The sequence below is a fragment of the Mauremys reevesii genome, linkage group 2 (genome assembly GCF_016161935.1).
Source record: "Mauremys reevesii isolate NIE-2019 linkage group 2, ASM1616193v1, whole genome shotgun sequence".
Taxonomy (NCBI): Eukaryota; Metazoa; Chordata; order Testudines; family Geoemydidae; genus Mauremys; species Mauremys reevesii.
Window position 1 is genome coordinate 35,760,275 of NC_052624.1, and position 21,021 is coordinate 35,781,295.

At 42.4% G+C, this 21,021-nt stretch overlaps 1 protein-coding gene across 2 annotated transcripts in view; it reads left to right on the plus strand.

Moving 5' to 3' along the window:
• C2H10orf67 (chromosome 2 C10orf67 homolog) overlaps positions 1-21,021 on the plus strand; it is a 120,944-nt gene that overhangs the window by 64,133 nt on the left and 35,790 nt on the right. For both annotated transcript variants that reach the window (XM_039521675.1, XM_039521674.1), the window contains 3 exons: positions 6,639-6,773; positions 7,821-7,900; positions 7,977-8,042. In XM_039521675.1, coding sequence (XP_039377609.1) covers positions 6,639-6,773; positions 7,821-7,900; positions 7,977-8,042 — 281 coding nt within the window. The remainder of the gene's footprint in view (positions 1-6,638; positions 6,774-7,820; positions 7,901-7,976; positions 8,043-21,021) is intronic.

Below are 21,021 nucleotides of genomic sequence, written 5' to 3' on the forward strand. Positions count from 1 at the left end.
TAGTATTATTTAACCAGTAATTATTTCCAGAAGTTTGCATTTATGTATTGTTATTATTGTTATTATTAGTATTATAAGTTTGTTTATTTATTTATTGGCTTAGTTTTTTTCCTATTGATTTTCCGTGAATAAAAGTTGCACCAGTGAGTTGCCATAGATGAAGTTTAAAACCGATCTGTCAGTATGTATTTTTATTCTTCTTTTGCGGATAACATAGATAAAACATACATTTAAGTGCATAATGTTTGTGGGGAAAAAAGCATGTGTGCCCACAAGATGTATGCAGCCCCTCCCTGCAGTTTTCTATCTAGCCCACCTCAGCTCCCTCACCAGGAAGAGGATGGAGCTGCCCGTGTTCTAGAGTTATATTCATAATAGTTGTCATTCCACCACATTTCCATTATTTCTCAGGCTGTACTCCTGCTGATTACATATTAATGAATTCCTGTAGCCCTTCAGTCTGGCTATCATGATTCAGAACAGAGTAAGGACCCCAAATTTTAATGTACTGAATTAAAAATTGACCCACTTAGGGCTGTATTGTAAGTGACCCTTGCGTGAGTGTATAAGAGAAGGAAGGATGCACAAATTCTCCACCCCCATACACTCTACACAAGGCCGGGCAGTTACAGTCTCTGCACTTCACTGAACAAGCCCATGGACCAAGAAAAAGTCAGATCCATGGCCCTGACCCCTCCTCACTGGCCTCATACATCAGAGAGGCTCTTCACTGCTCCCAGGCCACTGTATTCAAGATGCAGTCTGCCCTTTCATGAATAAAAGAGTAAGCAGCAGTATCTGGGTTTTTCTGTTTGGTTATTTTTGAGGTGGGGTGGAGGGTATACACTGTAGTACATTCAATAAACTTGGAGAAAACAGACTACAATGAATGTTAAACACACACAATGTTAGCTCACATTTTGCTCAGTATTTATATTGTAACACCGATTTAGATGAGTAATTTGTTCTGTAGATAGAGCACTGGACACCTGCATTCATTTCAGAGGTTTTCAAAAGATTTATGTGTGTATGTATGGGGATTATATTTACACAAGAAAATCTGCTTTGTTATTGAGGAAGATACTGAAAATAATAGGATACCTGTGTTACAGTGATACCTTCTAGGCTAATTACTTTTACTGAAAATCATGTACGGCACTGACTGGTGAATATAAAGAATAGCATTATTATGGAAGCATAAGTCAGAGATGGAAAGACTTATTAGATCATTCATCTTCCTTGCTAATGCAAGATTTTTCTCTACAGAATAATGTTTTGTCCATTTGGGACAGAACTCATATTCAGAAACATGGTGATGGTGTGATACAAGAACCTGAACAGAGCAGAATAAATGTCTCCAACAATGGGGCTTCCTCCTATTCCCCTGAGAGACTATTTCACAGCCTAATGCTTCTCACTCTCAGTAAAATTTCCTTCTATTCAGCCAAAATTTTCCTTTTCATCCCATAACTCCTAGTTACACCCTAATACTGCCTTGGATAATTGCCCAACCTCCTTCATGTTTGTACTCTTCAAGTATTGTACACTAGTATCCTATAGCCCTGTAGTCATGTCATTTTTAGCTTTTAATCCTTCCTGATAAATTATTTCCCTCACTACCTCCTTCATACATTTTATTTGTTCCTATTTGCTGGATTCCCTCATGTTTGTCAGATCTTGCTGATCCTAAGGAGACAAGAAATGAATGTGGTATTCTATGTGTGATCTCACCTGAATCATCACTGAGCCATTTTTTATACCTATCTTATTGGAAGTCAGTGGAAACTGTAGGTACACAACATGCCTGAAGATCGGGCCACTTTTATTATGGTGGGTGTTGGTCCTTTGCCAGAATTATTGGGGTATATCTCAATCATTTCCCTGCCATTTGTGGGGGCCTTGGACATTGGCTTTGTGGAGGCCTCAGTCCCTTCTGTTCTGTGTTTGTGGCACATAATAGTCTAGTCTTCTGTGGGCTGTCAGACTTCGGTTTAATTTTAGTTGTTGGGCTAATGTGTGGGTGCTCGGTGGTGTTGGTGGCCTGCAATATGAAGAAGGTCAGACTAGATGATCTAGTGTTCCCTTGTGGCTTTAAACTCCCTGACTGCATTAGGCTCCTAAATCCACATTTTAGTTTCTAAATTTTATGAACCCAGGTTTTAAAATGTTGGCCAGAATAAGCATAATATTCTTCAAGGCTGCCATGAAAAAAGACTATATTGGGGGGAAGGGAAATATTTTTGAAATTCTCAAAATGGGGAGACTCCAACCCAGATCACTATTGCTGGTCTTTATGGTACTATTCTATGTAAGTTAAAAAGTAGACCTGTTCCTCTAAAGCTCTCTGACATACAGGATATAGTTGAAGACACTGCCAACTATCTTCTAGCCCTGGCAGCTGTTCAGTCAGCAGTGAAGGCTTTGAATCTTTTAAAGGATTGGAGAGCTTCTCTTGACTGAAAATTGGTCATGTTTTAAAAGCTAATACTTTTTAATCAACACAGTGTTAAACAGGACTTTGCAACTAGTGTAGACAGGGCAAGTGAGATTTAAAGCCTTCCTTTTTTAGGAGGAAAATGATCCAAGTTTTGTAAGCCCTTTGGGGCAGAGACTATCTTGTTCTCTGTTTGTACAGCACCTAGCACAATGGAATGCTGGTCAAGACTAGGGCTCCTCAGTGCTACAATAATTCAAATAGTTAATAATAATAGTTTCTTTTGTGTTACAAGAAAACTCGGGTTGCAGCATGCTCTTTCCTGTCTTTTCCTCTTCCCACCTTCTCCTAGGTTACATCTAACACCTACAAGCTAGGTTTAGTGCTGCAATAAGTAGAACAAGAGTGGTGTCTGTCTGTCTCTCTGTCTATGTAAAACTTCAATTACTCAACCTTACAATACCTTTGGTCACACTTTAGTTGCTAAAGGTTGTGGGTTTTGTGACTATTTACCTGAAATGTATGACATTGCTTTCCTGAAACAGGAGTGTGATAATAACCAGCAGGTTGCTATGCAGTGTTCTTATACTGGCCTGTTGTGGGAGAGCAGGAATTTTTTGTTCCTGATAAGTCAAATTCCCTTATTGGAGTTAAATCTTGTGACCCTTGTCAGTGGGCATTTAGATTTCCAGGAGAAGATATACTTTATTAGCAAGCTTTAGAGGAAGGTTCAGTGTCTCCATATATTGCCTCCAGTACTGAGATATTGTAACCATGCTAAACTAACAGCTTTGAATGACTTTCTCAGCTAAATACTGAGGGAGCACAGATGAAAAACAGCTATCAAAATAAACATATTTTAATAAAATCTGGTATTTCTGAAAACAGTTTTGTACATGTGAAGCAATATGCCCTCACAATTCTAACTAAATAAAGGTTCATATAAGTAGACAAGTGTATAGAGGTATGTGCTTCCAAAATTACGCTGTTGATACAGAGAAAGGATTTCCCATAAAACATATGGCCCTTGTAGTGTTCACATAAACCAATATTGCCTGGATCCTATGGCCCTCAAGCAAGGGTCTGACCCACTTGTGAGCAAGTATCATGTCATCATAAGATGGTCATGAGCCTAGGCTGTCCAAAGACCAGGCATGTGTGTCAAGTGTGGTTGCTGAGAGCTCCCAGTGAAGAATATTCAAATGACTTATGGTTAAGGGATATGCCATCACTAATCCTTCTCTGAGCATTAATAAACAAAAACAAAAAACAACACCTTGAAGGCACCTGAGAGTTTTTGGGCCACGCTAACTGAGTAGAATGAAAAAGATAATGACAAGATGGTCATTAAGAACTTCCAAACCCTAGCCAATGTTTTGTTGAATTGATCAATAGGGGAGCAGAAACTTGTATTAGTTTCAGCCTCACCAAGGCATGCATAACTTTTAGCTAGTCTTTTTGGAATGAGGGATGTGTCTGACAATAATAAATAATTATAAATTTATGACTTTTGGGAAAACAAATGAGAAGACAATAATACTGCAAATGGTTGCATTAAGTGCCAATGCTTCTTAGAATAATTGTCAGTCTTGTCTGTAATGTAACATAATTTTTTTCTAATTTATGTCAGATGTATTTAAAGTTAAATGTTGTTAAATATAGTTTGAATTTTCCAAGCAGCAGTATATACCCTTGAGTTCCAACAATGCAATCATCACCTTTTTGGCCCAATTGGATTGGCCAATATTCCTTCCAGAGTTACCATTATTCTTTAGTTATCCCAAGAGATCCTTGGAAAGGGGAAGGGGTTTCATACACCATTCAAACCTCAAACTTCTGACCAGTTTAGTATTGGTTTTCATATGTTTCAAAGAGGTTCACTGCAATCATCTTTGACCAAAAGGAGAGTGGCTGTGATGCAGAGACTTGAAGGTAAAGACTTAAGTGGACAAATAAGGTCAGGAGAAGAATGGTCAGAAATTTTCAGATGAAACAGCGTTTTGTTGGAAAATGCCAGTTTGTTGAACCCAAAATGTTTTGCAATAACATCTTGGGTTTGATGAATTTTTGGTGAGTCAAATGCTGGGTTATGATTGAACCTTGATGAAACCCTGCCAGCTCATCAAGCTGCTAGATCTTCCAGGATCTGTGGCTCTGAGACAGCCTCAAGACCAGAAATCCCAGTCTTCCAGGGTCTGCAACTCCATAGCAGGCAGCCACGCCAGAACTTCCAGACTCCATGCCATGGAACTGGGAGTCTGAAAGCTACGGGAGCTCTGACTTTAACATGGACTCAGCTCCCAACCTGGCAAAAGGGAGTCAGGAAGTGCTAAGAGCCCAAGTTGATCTGAGGATCTAAGGACTTACATACTTCTTGCCATGGATCTAGGAACCTAGAAGTCCTGGGATAAGCTCCCAGGACCTGTAGTTCCCGGGCATCCCTGCTTTGCAGACTGCCCTGGGGCAAGAAGTCCAAGGCTTCCAACTCTTAGGCAAGTAGCTATGAAACTGACAATAATATCAATTTTACTCAGCAGGAGTTAAGATGCGGGTAAGGTGACCAGATGTCCTGATTTTATAGGGAAAAGTCCTGATATTTGTGGCTTTTTCTTATATAGGTGCCTATTACACTTGCTATCTGATCACCCTAGGTGCAGGGAACAGACTTCCTATTGGAAAGACAATGTGTCCTTGTTTCCAATAAGATAATTTTCAGGATTTCCAGTTAACAGGAAATTTAATATTTGTTTTGATTAATTCTGATTCAGAACAAAACCAAATTTCAAAAAAGTGAAATTTCCTGTGAACCAAAAATCCCACGTCTGCCAGCTCTAATCAGGAGAGAGAACATCAAAACACCTGATGAGATAGATGACCACATGGGATAGGTGGTTGTGAATTAAAATATGGGAAAGGAGGGAATCGATCACTTTAAAAGAGAACTGTGTGAAGTTAAAGTAATTTAAAAGGTCAGAATTTCCTAGCAAGTAGTGTCCTTTGGCACTGCATGTAAACTACCTATGTTCTTGCCTTTCTTTCCCCCATGATAGTTCTTGGTGTGCTACCTTACAAATCATTCTGTTCTTTATTATTGCCATAATGAGCTGGAATTCTACAATGCCCACCAGTTCCTCAAGGTGCCCTTCTGGTAACTGGAGATTATCAAGATGTGGAGATTCTCTGGCTATGCCCCTTTTTTCCCAGCCATTCCCTCCCATTGCCGCAGCTGGGAAGAGAATTGGTGTAGGAGCTTTTACAATGGCTTTACTCCAAATGAGGATTCATCTGTAGAAAACCTCTGAGGAGAGGGATCAAATCTAGTGGCTTTATAACTGCCTTACACCACTCTAGCATGGCCCAAGATCTGGCCAAATGTGTATATAGCTACAGTAGGCTTGATTCTCCTCTCACAGATTCCTCATTTTCCCCAGTGTAGCTCCACTGAAATTAAGGGATTTACACCAGTGTAAAATCAATATGGGGGAGAATTAGGCCTGAGACTGGTATGCTGACATCTTTATAATATTGTAATTAATCTTTACAATGAATTCAATTTGCAGTTTTCACAGGCTTAAACTGCTTTTCTTTATTTAAAAAGGTCTGATACTGCAATGTATCTTTACCTCCAACTATCCTTTAACTATCTGGTGTTTTCCCCTATCAGTGAACTGGCCACATAGAGACCAGCATGTGTCCTCCAGAGAAAGTGGAATGTATCAGCAGCTGACAAAACAAATGGCTGGCTTGAAGTGGAGAGGGCCAGCATTCAATACAATATGCTTCAGCAAAGTTGAAAGTTCAGTTGAAATAGGACAGATAATATAGTCAGTGGACCAGATTCATCTCTAGTGTAGACTTCAATAGGGATGAATTTAGCCCCTTAGAGATTTTTTTAAACAATGTAGCCTTTGTTTTGACAGATTTAGACTTAGTATAATGTTTAATTTACAGATATAATACTAATAAAATTTTGCTAAGTATGTGGGAGAATGGAACCATTGAAGTGGCTTAATTTGGGCATATATTATTATTTTGAAACAACCGGTGGTATTGTCCTTATTTGAAGTACAGTACCTGAAGTAATTATTATGCTACAATGTCATTTTCCTAACTTGTTTTCTTAACTCCTGTGGATTAAAATGACCGTAAGAGTAAAACTGTTTTTCCTAGTGTACATAATCACCACTGATTCTTTGATTGTCAGATTCCAGCATTGAAAGAAAAAGATACCAAAAAAAAGAAGGAGCCAGTGAAAAGTGAAATTAGAGTGCCTCATGAGAGCAGAGAATCACAAAATGGATATCACAAGCAGCAACAGAAGAAGAGTCCTAGTTATAAGGTGTTGTTTTTATTATTAAAATCCAACAAATTCTCTGTAAATATTTTATGTAGATTTCTTGTCCTTTTATACCAGTCTATGGACTGTTCAGAACCATTGCTTGTTAAACCTTTTAGTTACTATGGTAAAAATAATAATTTGCATTTCTATAGTGACTTTCATTCAAGGATTTTGCACCACTTTACAGACATTCATTAATCGGGCCGCCCGGAGTGGGGGGCAAGTGGGGCAATTTGCCTCAGGCCTCACAGGGGCCCCCATGAGAGTTTTTCGGGGCCCCTGGAGCGGGGTCCTTCACTCACTCTGGGGGCCCTGGAAAACTCTCGCAGGGCCCGGGCCCCCGGAGCTTCTTCCGTTCTGGGTCTTCAGCGGCAATTCAGCGGCGGTGGGTCATTCCGCTCCAGGACCCACCGCCGAAGTGCCGGGTCTTCGGCGGCAATTCAGCGGTGGAGGCCCCCCGCCGCCGAAGACCCCAGGTCCCCTGAATCTTCTGTGCATCCCTGACTACAGATAGAAAAAATGAGGCACAGAAGGCCTAAGATACAAGTTACAAAAAAATCAGTAACAGAGCTGAGAACCATGAATTCAGTTCTACATTCTAATCACTAGACTGTATGCTCTCTACCAAAAGGCATGATCCTTGCCCATAAGAATTTATAATCAAGGGTCTTGATTCTGCTTCCATTCAAGGGAGTAGAAATTTTGCCATTGATATCAGTAGGATTGGCCTTAGACAAATATGATATACATGACAAAAGTTAAGCTTTACTTGTCTGTGTTGCCATCTTTATTATATAGCCCTCCAAAAAGCGGAGAAATTGTAATGATTCTGTCACTCCAGACCTGGGTTGGCTTTGAAACAACGACTAGAGTTAAAAGGTTTTGTACTCTGTTATTAATTCCTTTAAACATCTAGTTTCCCTACTCTAACAGCCAAAACTAGAAGTATCACTACCAAGAGTAAAATTTAGTATTTTTTGCATAATAAGCATAGAAAATAAATAATACATGACTTAACTTTTTGCAATATATTTTGTACTTGAGAAGGAAGCAGAAAAAAGAGCATTACTTGCTGAAATTGAGAAGCTGAAGATATCTGAAGGTCAAGAGAAGCAACACATACAAAGGTATTGGTCAGAATTTTTAAGACATTCATTTAACTCTATAAATATTTTAACATTTTGTGGGTTTTTTTTATTTCAGTCTTAAAAATGAAGTTGAACAAATTAACCGAAGCTGGGCAAAGAAATTCCAAATTCTAAAGAAAAGGTATAGTGGTATTATAATATTGTCCATATTCATAGAAATAGCTCATGTCTATAATTTTGCAAACTATATAAAGAAATATTAAGGGTATAGATATTTTGTAGATACAGTATTACTACAATGCAATCACTCAAGCATTTGCCTAGCTTGGTGTAGTATGCAATCTGATCATAATGAGTCATTGGTTGGATAATATACTGTTGATCTGGTTGTAGTAATAATACACTCTTCAGGGGCAGGCACATTTGTATGATTAGTTTAACATTTATCAAGACTGTGGACAGAACACTGAAAATGTAATAATATATCTTTTTTTCTATCTTTAAAGTTGTTGCCATTAAATACCAACATTAACTACCAGTTACCCCACTACTTTATTAAAAATGTTATTTTCTATTCTAAGTATAAAGAAATGCTGCTGAATTTTAAATGTCCCAGTGAAATGATACCAGTGTAAAGAAAGTGAATGGCATATAATATGGAGAAAAAACTCAAAATGATTCACACACAAATCTTTTAATGACAGAACTGATGGTCGTGCTTTTAATGTACAGTTTTGAAAATGTACCTCTGTGATATGCATAATGAATATACTAGATCCTGTGTATGTGTAATCACTTGGGCTATGGTGTAATTGAAAAAAATAATTAAAAAGTAGATAAATTTACCAAGTTACCACCTATCTGTACCTGGCACAGGATCTCAGAATGAACTCAAGAATTCTTTTAAGCCTATTAAATACATTACATGAAACTGTTGGCTGTTCATCCCAATTAAGTGAATTTGCCTAGTAATCATACCCATATTAACTAATACTGTTTGTTTTTTTCATTGAAGGAAACTACTATTTTTTCATGTTTCCAATATTCATAAGATTACATATACACAGAATATTATCTAATACATTAATTATGCATGTCATAGAAGTAATTTTAAAATTGCATGTAAAGATTATCATTATTTTGTCAGTAACAAATTTGAGTATACACTATTTTAAGAATTCTTCCTATGTTCACATGCCATTCACTTCAGCACATTGATCCTCTGATCCAAACTCATTTACACAAAGGGTTGGTGAGTGTTTTTTTGTTAAAGCCCTTTTATATCATGCTACAATGGGCCTCTATATTATTAATATTCTCCTTTTTCTATTTCTTTTCTCTCCCCTCTCTACTGTTCTCCTTTTCCAGTTTTCTTCCTTTATTTTCATTTCCCTTCAGTCCTCTTAGATCAGAGGTGAGCAAACTTTTTTGGCCCGAGGGCCACATCGAGGTTGCACAACTGTATGGAGGCCCAGGTAGGGAAGGCTGTGCCTCCCCAAACAGCCTGGCCCCCACCCCCTATACACCCCCTCCCACTTCCCGCCCCCAACTGTCCCCCTCAGAACCTTAAACCCATCCAACCCCTGCTCCTTGTACCCTGACCACCCCTCCCAGGACCCCACCCCTATCCAACCCCTTCTCCCTGTCCCCTGACTGCTCTGACCCCTATCTACACCCCTGCTCCTTGACAGCCCCTGGGATTCCCACCCCCATCCAACCGCCCTCTGCTCTTTGTCCCCTGACCACCCCTCCCCAAACACCCTAACCCTAACTGCCCCCAGGATACCACCCCCTTATCCAACCCCCCTTTCTCCCTGTCCCATGACTGCCTTCCCGACCCCTATCCACATCCCCACCCCCCTGACAGGTCCCCCAGGACTCCCACTCCCAATCCTCCCTGTTCCCCATCCCCTGACCGCCTCCCCAGAACCTCTGCCCCATCCAACCATCCCCTCCTCCCTGACTGCCCCCCAGAACCCCTTACCAGCAGCAGGAGCTTGCAGCCACAACATCTGGCCAGAGCCAGGTGTGCTCCCCGTGCTGCCCAGCGGGAGTGGCAGGCCAGAGGGCGACCCGCACGGCAGCATGGCTGCAGGGGAGTGGGGGAAATGGGAGAGGGGCTGGGGACTAGCCTCCATGTCTGGGAGCTCAGGGGCCGGGCAGGACAATCGGCCCACGGGCCATAGTTTGCCAACATCTATCTTAGATCTTTATCCTTCACTACTTTTCTCTCTCCTTCAAGGATCATATTCTTCCTCTTTTTTGCTTGTCTTTTCCTTTTGATCCTTTTACTCCTTCCCAGTCCGTCCTCTGCATCTCTTTCCCTCAGCCAACCTTCTCCTCTGTTCTACCCATCTTCTCGAAGCTTCTCTCTTCCCTTCACTCTGCCACTTCTCCAACTGCAAAAGCCTCATGTTAGTACTCTCCATACTGGGCCTTCTGCTGAATTTATTAGATAGTACTGCCATGTAGAGAAGTGTACAGAGTTGTCTAGTCTAAGGTGTGAGTAGTTCTCCTCCTATCCACATCTAATAGTATCATAAGATAAAGATGCACAAAAAAACCCAAACCTGACTAAACACGTTTAGGAAGACTTCTTGCATTGCATTTCATTGCTCCAATGAGTGGTGGTCACAATTATATCTATCTTAGCTACTTATATGCCCCCCAATTACTGTAATATATGAGCCATATTAGGAAAAAAGTACTATCATCATTATATACTATATGAAATCTAACTTGATGAGAAATGTAACATATTCTCTTAATAGTATCACTAAGCACTTTTATAAGTTGAGCCTGCTAAAGTTAGAGGTGAATGTGTGGTTTTGTACATATCTAATCACTTTAACACCATAAAAAAGAGATTCATTTTGACAGATATTCTGTTTACAGAGAGGTACATAACCAGAATACAGGAAAAAATCTTGTTTTGCCTCAGTTTTTCTGATATTTTATGGAAGCACTGTGCGTAATAAACTGTCTTTTTTTCCATAAAAATTTGACTACTAGAGTTTGGCAGGAACTGGTTTTCCCATCACCTTAATATTTTCAAGAGTTCAAATTTTTTCCCACCTTGAATCTGGATCAGAATTTGAAATCTTGAAAATACATGTGAAACAGAAAAACAATTATTTTTGTGGGGCTGGAGGGTAGTTAAAACAAAAGCTTTCATTTTGATAATTTCAGAACTTTTCATTTTGGTTTTGACTTATTTGAAAAACTTTAATTTGGTTTAATTAGCTTACATTTCAAAACAAAAACCAGAAACTGGATTTTTTAATTTTTACAGTTTAGGAACTTTTTTCTTGATATTTTTTTTAAGTCTGACGTGATAGCTTCAATTTTGACAAACTGTCTGTTTTTTTTTTAAAAAACAGATTCATTACAAAATTTCTGACCAGCTGTAGTGACTATCTGAAGAGCACACAGGCTTGAGTTTGCATTTAACCCTTTTGTTATTTTTATAAATTATATTTTTTCTTTATTATTCTCATGTTTCTACTGCATATAAATATAAAATATGAGAGCCCTCTTGTGGCGAAAATAATACCTGTCAATTTTATAGATGTTGATCAGACTGTGTGGCCTAGTGGATAAAGTGCCCGCCAAATATTTAGAATATATTGCATGTAAGCCCTTTTAAATTTATACTTTTTATTCTTTTTTTTTCAGCTTTTTCCATCAATTAAATTAAAAATTAATTCTTGGCAGTTTTCCTTTTTAAGTGACTTTAGTGCTCATGAAAGTTACCGCTTTGAGAGTACAGGAGATTGAAGTCCTCTGTTTATTTACAGACATAAGTAGAGGACAGCAAGGCAAACTCACACTTTTGGCCTTTCTTCTAAGATTCCCATGAAAGGTGCCAGTTAGCATCAATTGTGATGGTGGTTTTTGTGATGTGGACACTTGTATGCTAGTAACTCTACTAAGACTAACAATTTATTTCATATAGGCTACCAAATAGCTATTAGATAGAATTGTCTTTCAGCCACTATTGACCTGGGGCTAGAATCTGACTGGTGATTTTGGAACAGAAGATTGTATGGGCTAGATTGACAAAGGGACTTAGGCCCCTAGAAAATCACTGGGAGTCACAAAGCCTGAGCTAGGCACTCAAGCTGCCCATACAGTGGAAGGGAGGGAGACACCTGAGACTGGGATTCACAAAAACCAGCATGCTAGATGGAGAGCCATCTAAACTAACCAATGGGAGATGCCAAGCAGAGAGTTGTGCCCTCAGCCACACCCATCTCAGGGAGTTTGGTGGCTATCGCTGCTTGGAATTCAGCTGTGAACTCTCTCCTGAAGTCAGGTGCTGCTGGGGCTGGGGAGGAAGGGAGGTATGGAGGAGCTCCATCAGAACTTTTAGCCCCGCAATCAGAACTCATATAGGATGTGGGAGACCCCTGGATCCAGTCCCCCCTCTGCCTGAGGAGAAGGGATTTGTACAGGAATCTGCCATCTCTTAGGTGAATGCTCTAACCACCGAGTTCCTTCATTCTCTCCTGGTGAATCTGCTCCACTGTGGATAAATAATTAGAGTAATTAGGGGGCTGGAACCTGGGTATCCTACATCCTGGGTGAGTGCCATTCTCTTGTTTGTTTGTTTCTCTCTCCCTCCCTCACCCCCAAATATTTATACACAGTAGAATAGTTTCAACAGGAGATATTGAGGGAGTCCCACATCAGAATATCCCATGGCAGAGTGGTTAGGGCACTCACCTGAGACGTAACAAATCCCTTCTCCCCTTCAGGCAGATGGGGGACTTAAACAGGAGTCTGCCACATCCCAGGTGAGTCCCCTAACCACTGGGCTAAAAGTTATGAGGGAGGTCCTTCTCCCCTCAAACCCCCAACAATTTGTGTGCAGGGCCCAATCCAATAAGCATAATTAGAGCATAGCTACTGGATTGAGCCCCACAGGAGAGTTGAGCAGAGGAATGCTATCTTCCCCTGGTTTTTGCATCGCACTTGGCCTTAGCAGTCTGGATGTCTAGACTGGAGCAGCAGTGTGTATGCCCAGAGGGAGGAACATAGGCAACTAGGGAACTTTTACTGCAAAAATGTAGGTACCTGCAGGATTCAGCAGCAGCTGAGCAGGTATTTGTGAATATCAGTGGTGCCTGATTCTGGGATTTAGCTGCCTAAAGTGGCAGGTGTCTAACTCCTTTGTGAGTCTAGCCCTATATCTCATTACTAATCACCTAAGACATACAGTGCAAAAAAAAAATCTAAACCAAAACATTTCACGTATAAGAAAAGACAAATTAAACTACTGGGTAATTTTAATAATCTAAACTTGTAATTTGAAACATCAGAAAAACAAACAACCAGTTACTTTATATTCAGAAAAGGTTAAATATTTAAATAGTTAAATCAGACAAGACACAATTTATGGCTAACTTGAACCACCTCACTCTGCCATATTTCAGAGTTCCTATTTGTGGTTTTATAAATCTTAGCAAAAAGTGGTCAAGTTAGTACTGCTGTGTCTTGTTTAATTTGCTCATTTAACATTACTGTTCTTATAGATATACCATGCCCTCATAATGGATGAGACAATATTTACATTTCTCCTTCTGCTAATAATGGCAGTTATCTGTCCAGTCAAACTCCAGAACTGGTCAGATATGAGGGACCACGGCTGACTGGATTTGATTCCTGATATGGTGGAAATCAAATATTTTAGCAGCTGTGAGATTCTGCCGGAAGATTTCCACAGTTCTAAAAAGAAAGCCAATAAAAAGCTGGTAATTCTAAATTAATCTATGACCAAAAGCTTCCAGTGGTGCCACCCTTTATCTAGTTTGGATTGTTAGCTTTAATAATGCTCTACGGAAATTGACATAAGCTCCCCAAATTAGCAAAACAGGTGCCACCTTTTTAGCAAGTTCAATAAACACATCTGGAAAGACCATGGACTCCCTAAAGGTGCCAAGTTTATAGTGTAATTAACAGTCATTCTAACCACCTTGAATTGTGTTTCTGGTGCTTGGTAACTGGATACATCTACACTGCAATGTAAGCCCATGGTTAGTAGAACTTCAGTTATCAGACTCTGGTTTTGTTAACTTAGGACTTGAGCATCTACACTCATTTGTAACCCCAGGAATTGTTGAACCCTGGGTCCAAACGTGGGGCACCAGGGTCTACACTGCACTACGGAGGCCTGAGTCCAACCCCCCATATCCCAGATTTCCTAACACCCTCCCTAAATGAAGCCACTCCAGCCCTTTGTGGTGCAGTATGGGAAAACTTGACTGTCCACCAAACGTGATTGTCCAGAGGACAAAGAAAGTCAGCCCATCGAATTGTGGAATACTTTTGGCAGACCCCCAGAATATGAGTCCAGTTGTGCTGTGTCTACACTGCAAAGCAATAGAGCTTGAACCGTGGGTCCTGGCTTGACTCAGGCTCAGATCCTCCACCCTGGGGGGTCCTGGGTCTGAGCCCTGAGTTAGCACAATGTGTGTACATACAGATAGAGGAGGTTAGGTTTGAGCCAGAGTTGAAACCCTGGGCTTACATTGCAGTGTAGACATATCCAATGAGGCTTTCCATGTGTATTGCTTCTAGGATTCTTTGTGTAACACTGACAGACCCCAGTCGTTGGCAGGCAGGATCGAACCTGGGACCTCTGGAGCTTAGTGCATGAGCCTCTACTGCATGAGCTACAAGTTGTATGGCTTGTAGCTAAGGTTGTATAGCAGACTCATTAATCTCTAAGTGGTTTCATTGCCACTAGAGGGACAGTGCACCACATCCAGGAGGTGTGTGGGTTATATACTTCCCCTAGCTGAGGAAGCGCATCCCAAGCTTCAGAAACTTCCCCGTTGAAATCCCGGACGAGCCCCCACTTGTAACACCAACAGACCCCAGTCATTGGTGGGTGAGACCAAACCTAGGACCTCTGGAGCTAAGTACATGAGTCTCTACTGCATGAGCTAAAAGCTCACTCTCTTCCTCTTCCACCCTCCCCCCGGCAATTGAATGACAGAACTTTTGTCTTTCAGAGTTGTTAACCCCCCTGATTCCCAAGACAAAAGTTTTGCCACGACAAGTGCTAGTGTGAACGGCGCGTTGTCGGCAGGAGCTCTCTCTTGCCAACAGTGCAAATGCCGCTCGTTGGGGGTGGACTTTTTTTTCGGCAGGAGAGCCGAAAAACAGTGGCCACGCTGCACAACTTTTAGCGGCATGGTTGTGGCGACAGCTATGTTGCTAAAAGCTGTGTAGTGTAGACAAAGCCTTAAGTGGTCTCGGTGCCACTAGATGGGACAGAACACCGCACCCCGGAGGCATGTGGGTTACATTTGCATTAATTGATATGACTGTTTCTAGAGTTAAATTTTTTCATCAGCCAAAGCTGCTGTTATCCTGGGCATTTTGTCTAAATGTCTTGTGAAAAGTTTTCTGTAATGAGAGGTCATGTTAACATTACAATTGGCATGTGAAAATCCTAGCATCAGATCAAATAGAGAACCAGTGGTCAGGAAACAAATGCCCATCTTTGAAATGAACGTATTTGAGAACCTCAGCTTGAAAAGCTTGAAGAAGTCTTTTTTCCTAAGATTCCAGACAAACTAGTATCCCTTTCCCATCACCTTGACACACTGATTCTTAAATAATGAGGGATAGGGAAGATTTATGTCTAAATAAAAATAGCATTTACCCTTTGAGTTAAGACTACAAATATGGATCTTGTTATTTAAAGTTCATTTGATTATTGTATCTGCACTAAAACCTGGTTATTAGTTGTTGTATAGGCAGAAGGTATACTATCATTTGTCAATAACTTTCTCAAGATGTTATATTGTTGTTGTTGTTGTTGTATTAATTGCTAAGTGCTGAAAATGTGCTCAGCGCTGGATAAGTCAACAAAAAATCAAGATTATCTCTGGTCCAAAGAGCTTGCCATCAAAGAGACAGACATAGAAAGACAGAATGCAGAGGAAGTAATTACCCTTATATGAACTCTTCTCTTAAACTAACATTTTTCATCTCTTTTAGGCCTTCCTTCATCAAAAGGTTTTCCTATAGCATATTTTCCTTCTTTTAAAGAAATGGAAAAATATTATGGCTGTTCAGCTTACCTCATTTAAACTGGACCATGAGAAATTAGCTAGTAGTTCTTCTTCAGGTGGTTGCAGACATATATTCCACTCACGTGTGTGCATGCCCAGCATGCCGGAGCCAGAGAACTTTGTCTAGCAGGTGCACATGCCCTCGTAGCCCCTCTCCTGGCTATTTAAGGGCAGCGCCATTCTGAGCCCTCTCAGTTCCTTTGCACTGCTGCAGCTGGAGTCAGAGCATTCTGTATGGTATCTTACCTCATCCTTTTGTTGTCTGAGGTTTCCCTCTCTTTTTCTGAATATAGTTAGCTAATTAGAGTTAGCAGTACCCTTAGTGGTAGATTAGTTTAGTAATTTTAATAGTAAGATTTCCCCTGGCATTATGTCTTCTCCAGGTTTCAAACACTGTCTCTCTTGGGGTAGCTATCCCCAAAAGTGGTCTCCCATACTTGGTGCTTGTTGTGCTTGGGATGGGGCATACTAAGGAAAAGTGCTCCATTTGTAAATCTTTCAAAAAGAGAATGCAGGTGGCTAGAGAATTAGGCCTCAAGCAGCACCTTATAGAGCAAACTATGAGGCCCACATCAGTTCCAGGATCCTCCTCAGATCACCAGCCCCGTCAGAGGGCTTTGGTGCTGCCACAAGTTGCTGTTATGCAGCCAGATTTTGACTCTTCTCCGAGGGGAAGAAACTGTTCTCCTTGATCTCCTTCCCTGAGAAAGAGGACTCATAACACTGACCGTAGCCACTCCAAAGCTTGAAAAGAGTCTTCTTCCTCACCTAAGAGGAGTACTGGGCAGCACTAGGATTCCTCGAGTGCTCAAGGTAGAGCGGGGCTGTCTACATACTCTTTGGTATCATTCCAGCACTGTACCATTGACTCCTGTACCATCTGTGTGGTGGCCATTGAATCTGGTACCGACATAGTCAGTCTCAGCACTCACCATATTGACCCCACAAGCTTTTCAAGCAGCAGCAGATTTATTCTGCTTCTCTGTTACAGACTTACCTTTGGTACAGGAGTCCTCGACTGTGCTGGTATTGTCTGTCACTCTGGCTCCAGACTCTATATCAGCACCAAGGGATCTGTTGTTGGTACTGTTTCCTTCTTCGGCACCACAGACAATTCAGGGAAGAGTTTTAAGGCTTTCATTGCAGAAGGCCATCTAGTGGCAAAGACATCACTGTAATCAGCACTGACATAGTGGATGTCTCCTGCAAGATTATGGCCTTAGCTGTAACAATGAGAAGAGCTTTGTAGTTACAGAACTCTGGTATAGCTCCTGAAGTCCAACAAAGCATACAGGACTTACCTTTTGATGGTCAGTTTTTGTTTTCTGAAAAAAACTCTTGAGACATCACATTATTTTAAGGACTCAAGCTACTTTGCATTCAATGGGGGGCTTATAACCCAGCATTAAAGAGGCACCGTTATGAAAGTCTGCAACAGAAGCAGAAATACCTTTCCAAGTGGCACTTTCAGCAGCTGTCTCATCCTGCTAGACAGCAAGACTTCTCTAGGAAGGGACACAAATCACAAAGGAGAAGGCCATCTGGTTCACCAGCCAGCCTATCATCCATCAGCTTTGGGCAAGCAGACAATTTGACTCTCCTATCAAGGTCAGCATTCCAATTGGAAACTTCCCACCCATGTCTCCTCCTTTTGGGGACAGGCTCTCTCACTTCTACACATAAGTGCTGACTCCGTGGGTGCTCTGGGGCTGGAGCACCCATGGAAAAAACATAATGGATGCTCAGCACCCACCAGCAGCCCTGTGGATCAACTCCTCCCCTTCTCCCCCAGTGCCTCACACCCACCAGCAGCCCTGCTTATCAGCTCCTCCCCCTCCCTCCCAGTGCCTCCCGCCCACTGCAGATCAGCTATTCAGCCGTGTGCAGGAGGTGCTTGGGGGGTGGCAGGGGCAGAGAGGGTGGGGCGTGCTCAAGGGAGGGAACGAAATGGGGCAGGAAGAGGTGGGGTGGGATGAGACAGAGCTGATACAGAGCAGGGGCGGGAAGAGGTGGGGCCTTGGGAGAAGGGGTGGAGTGGGGCTGGGCCTGGGATGAAGCCGACACCTGTGCTTCTACAGCACTTGGGAAACAATAACCACAGACAAGTGGATCCTCAGCACTTGGGGATAGGGTTGTGCCATCCAATTTCTGTCCATTCTCCCTTCCCATCCTCCTACCCCATCCCTTTTCAGGGGCCCCTCTCATTAGCCACTGCTCTTACAGCAGATTCAGACGGTGCGCTTCAGGAGCCATAGAAGAGGTTCCCCTTCAGTTTCGGGAAAAGGGATTCTTCTCTCCTTACTTCCTGGTCCCCATAGCCAAAGGAGGAATTAGACTTATTTTGGACCTTCAAGATCTCGACAAATGCATCAAATATATGAGATTGTATATGGTAATCTTAGCTACAATTCTCCCCTTGTTAGAGCACAGTGACTGGTTTGCTGCCTTCGATCTTCAGGACAACTGCTCTGTGTGGCAATTTTCCCAGACAACAGGAAGTTTCTGAGATTTGTAGTCACAGGTCAACATTATCAATACACAGTTCTCCCCTTTGACTTGTCATTAGACCATGCCGTACCAAATGCATGGTGGTAGTGGCAGCCTGTCTTAGGAGGCTGGGAATTCATATCTTTCCTCACCTGGATGATTGCTTATTCAGGGGCAAGTCCAAAGAACAAGTCCTCCATCACACCCAGTTCACCCTACGTCTCTTCAATCGGCTAGGACTGATTTTGAATAAAGGAAAGTAAGCATTAATTCCAACACAAAAACTTGAGTCATTAGGGCCCTACTAGACTCTACAAGTTCAAGGGATTTTCTGTTGAACACGTTTCAAACAATATGTCATATATATCAGTCCCTCTGGCCTCACCCTTCAGCTACAGTCTGTGTTTGTCTGATGTTGCTAGGTCATATGGCTGCATGTGGTAATCTAGTCTAGCATGTGAGATTGCGCCTTTGTCCTCTTCAAAGCTGGTTAAAGTTGATTTATCTCCCAAATTGTCAGTTGGTGGATAGTGTAGTACAAGTGCAACCACCAGAACATAGAATTGCATCCCTGACCATCTTGGCTAATAGTCATTGATGGACCTATCCTCCGTGAATTTATCTAATTCTGTTTTGAACTCAGTTATACTTTTGGCCTTCCCAACATCACCTGGCAATGAGTTCCACTAGTTGTGCGTTATGTGAAGAAGTACTTCCTTCTTCCTATGCTTGTTTTAGACCCGCTGCCTATTAATTTCATTGGCTGACCAGTAGTTCTTGTGTTACGTGAAGGGGTAAATAACACTTCCTTATATACTTTTTCACACCATTCATGATTTTATAGACCACTATCATATCCCCCCTCAGTCGTCTCTTTTCCAAGTTGAACAATCCCAGTCTTTTTAATCTCTCCTCGTATGGAAGCTGTTCCATACCCTTAATAATTTTTGCTGCCCTTCTTTGTATTTTTCCCTTTCTCTTACACCTCTACCCCCATATAGCATGGTCCTTGGGAGCCAAAAAATCTCACTGTGTTATAAATGAGGCCACGTTATATCAGGGTAGGGAGAGGAACCGCTCCCCACTCCAGCTCACCTCTGCTCTGCCTTCACCTCTTCCCTGAGCACACCGCCGCTGCTCTGCTTCTCCCTCCCTCCCTCCCTTCCAGGCTTGCCACGCCAATCAGCTGTTTGGCCCGGCAAGCCTGGAGGTGGGGGGGAAGCGGAGCGGCAGCGGCGGTGCGCTCAGGGGAGGAGGCGGAGATGAGATGGAGCGGGGAGCAGTTTGTGCCCCTCGTTACTTTCTGCGGCCCTCCCTGGGGGCCCCCCACCCCAGCTCACCTCTGTTCCACCTCCTCCTATCAGCGCGCCGCACCTCCGCTTCTCCCCCCTCCCTCTCTCCCTCCCAGACTTGCTGTACCAATCAGCTGTTTGGTGCCGCAAGCCTGAGAGGCAGGAGAAGCGAAATTGAGCAGCGTGCTCGTGGGAGGAGGAAGCGGAGAGGAGGTGAGATGGGGTGGGAAGCGGTTCCTCTGTGCCCCCCCCTTACTTGCTGCGCCCCTCCTGCCCCAGCTCACCTCCACTCCGCCTCCGCCTCCTCCCACGAGCACGCCTGGGAGGGAGGAGAAGCAGAGCTGTGGCACGCTCGTGGGAGGAGGCGAAGCGGAGGTGAGCTGGGGCAGGGGGCCCCCGGAGAGGACTGCAGCAAGTAACAGGTGGGCGCAGAGGAACCGCTTGCGGTAACACGAATTCGGATATAACGAGGTAAAGTAGCCCCGTTCCCCAGAGCACTGCTTTACCGCATTATATTCGAATTCGCATTATATCGGACCGCATTATCTCAGGGTAGAGGTGTATATCTTTTTTGAGATGGGACCACCAGAACTGCCTGCAGTATTCAAGGCGTGGGCATACCGTGGATTTATATAGTTGTATTATTATCTATCCCTTTCCTAATGATTCCTAACATTCTGTTTGCTTTTTTGACTGCCTCTGCACATTGAGCAGATGTTTTCAGAGACCATTCATAATGACTCCAAGATCTCTTTCTTGAGTGGTAACAGCCAGTTTAGACCCCATCATTTTGTATGTATACTTGGAATTATGTTTTCCAATGTGCATTACTTTGCATTTATCAGTATTGAATTTCATCAACCATTTTGTTGTCCAGTCACCCAATTTTGTGAGATCCCTTTTGTGACAGACCCAGGCCAGTGGGGTACAGGAGTCTGGTAGAGGACAAAAATACTGGTTACTGGCTGTGTAGTTTTCTGTTCCCTGAGTGACCAGAGCAGGGGCTGCACTAGAGTAATCAGGAACCTGCTAGAACCAATTCAGGCAGACAAGCTGATTAGAACACCTGCAGCCAATCAAGGCAGGCTAATCAGGGCACCTGGGTTTAAAAAGGAGCTCACTCCAGTCAGGGAGTGGGGAGCCAGAGGAGAGGAAGTGTGTGTGAGGAGCTGGGAGCAAGAGGCGCAAGGAGCTGAGAGTGAGAGGGTGTTCTGCTGGAGGACTAAGGAGTACAAGCGTTATCAGACACCAGGAGGAAGGTCCTGTGGTGAGGATAAATAAGGTGTTTGGAGGAGGC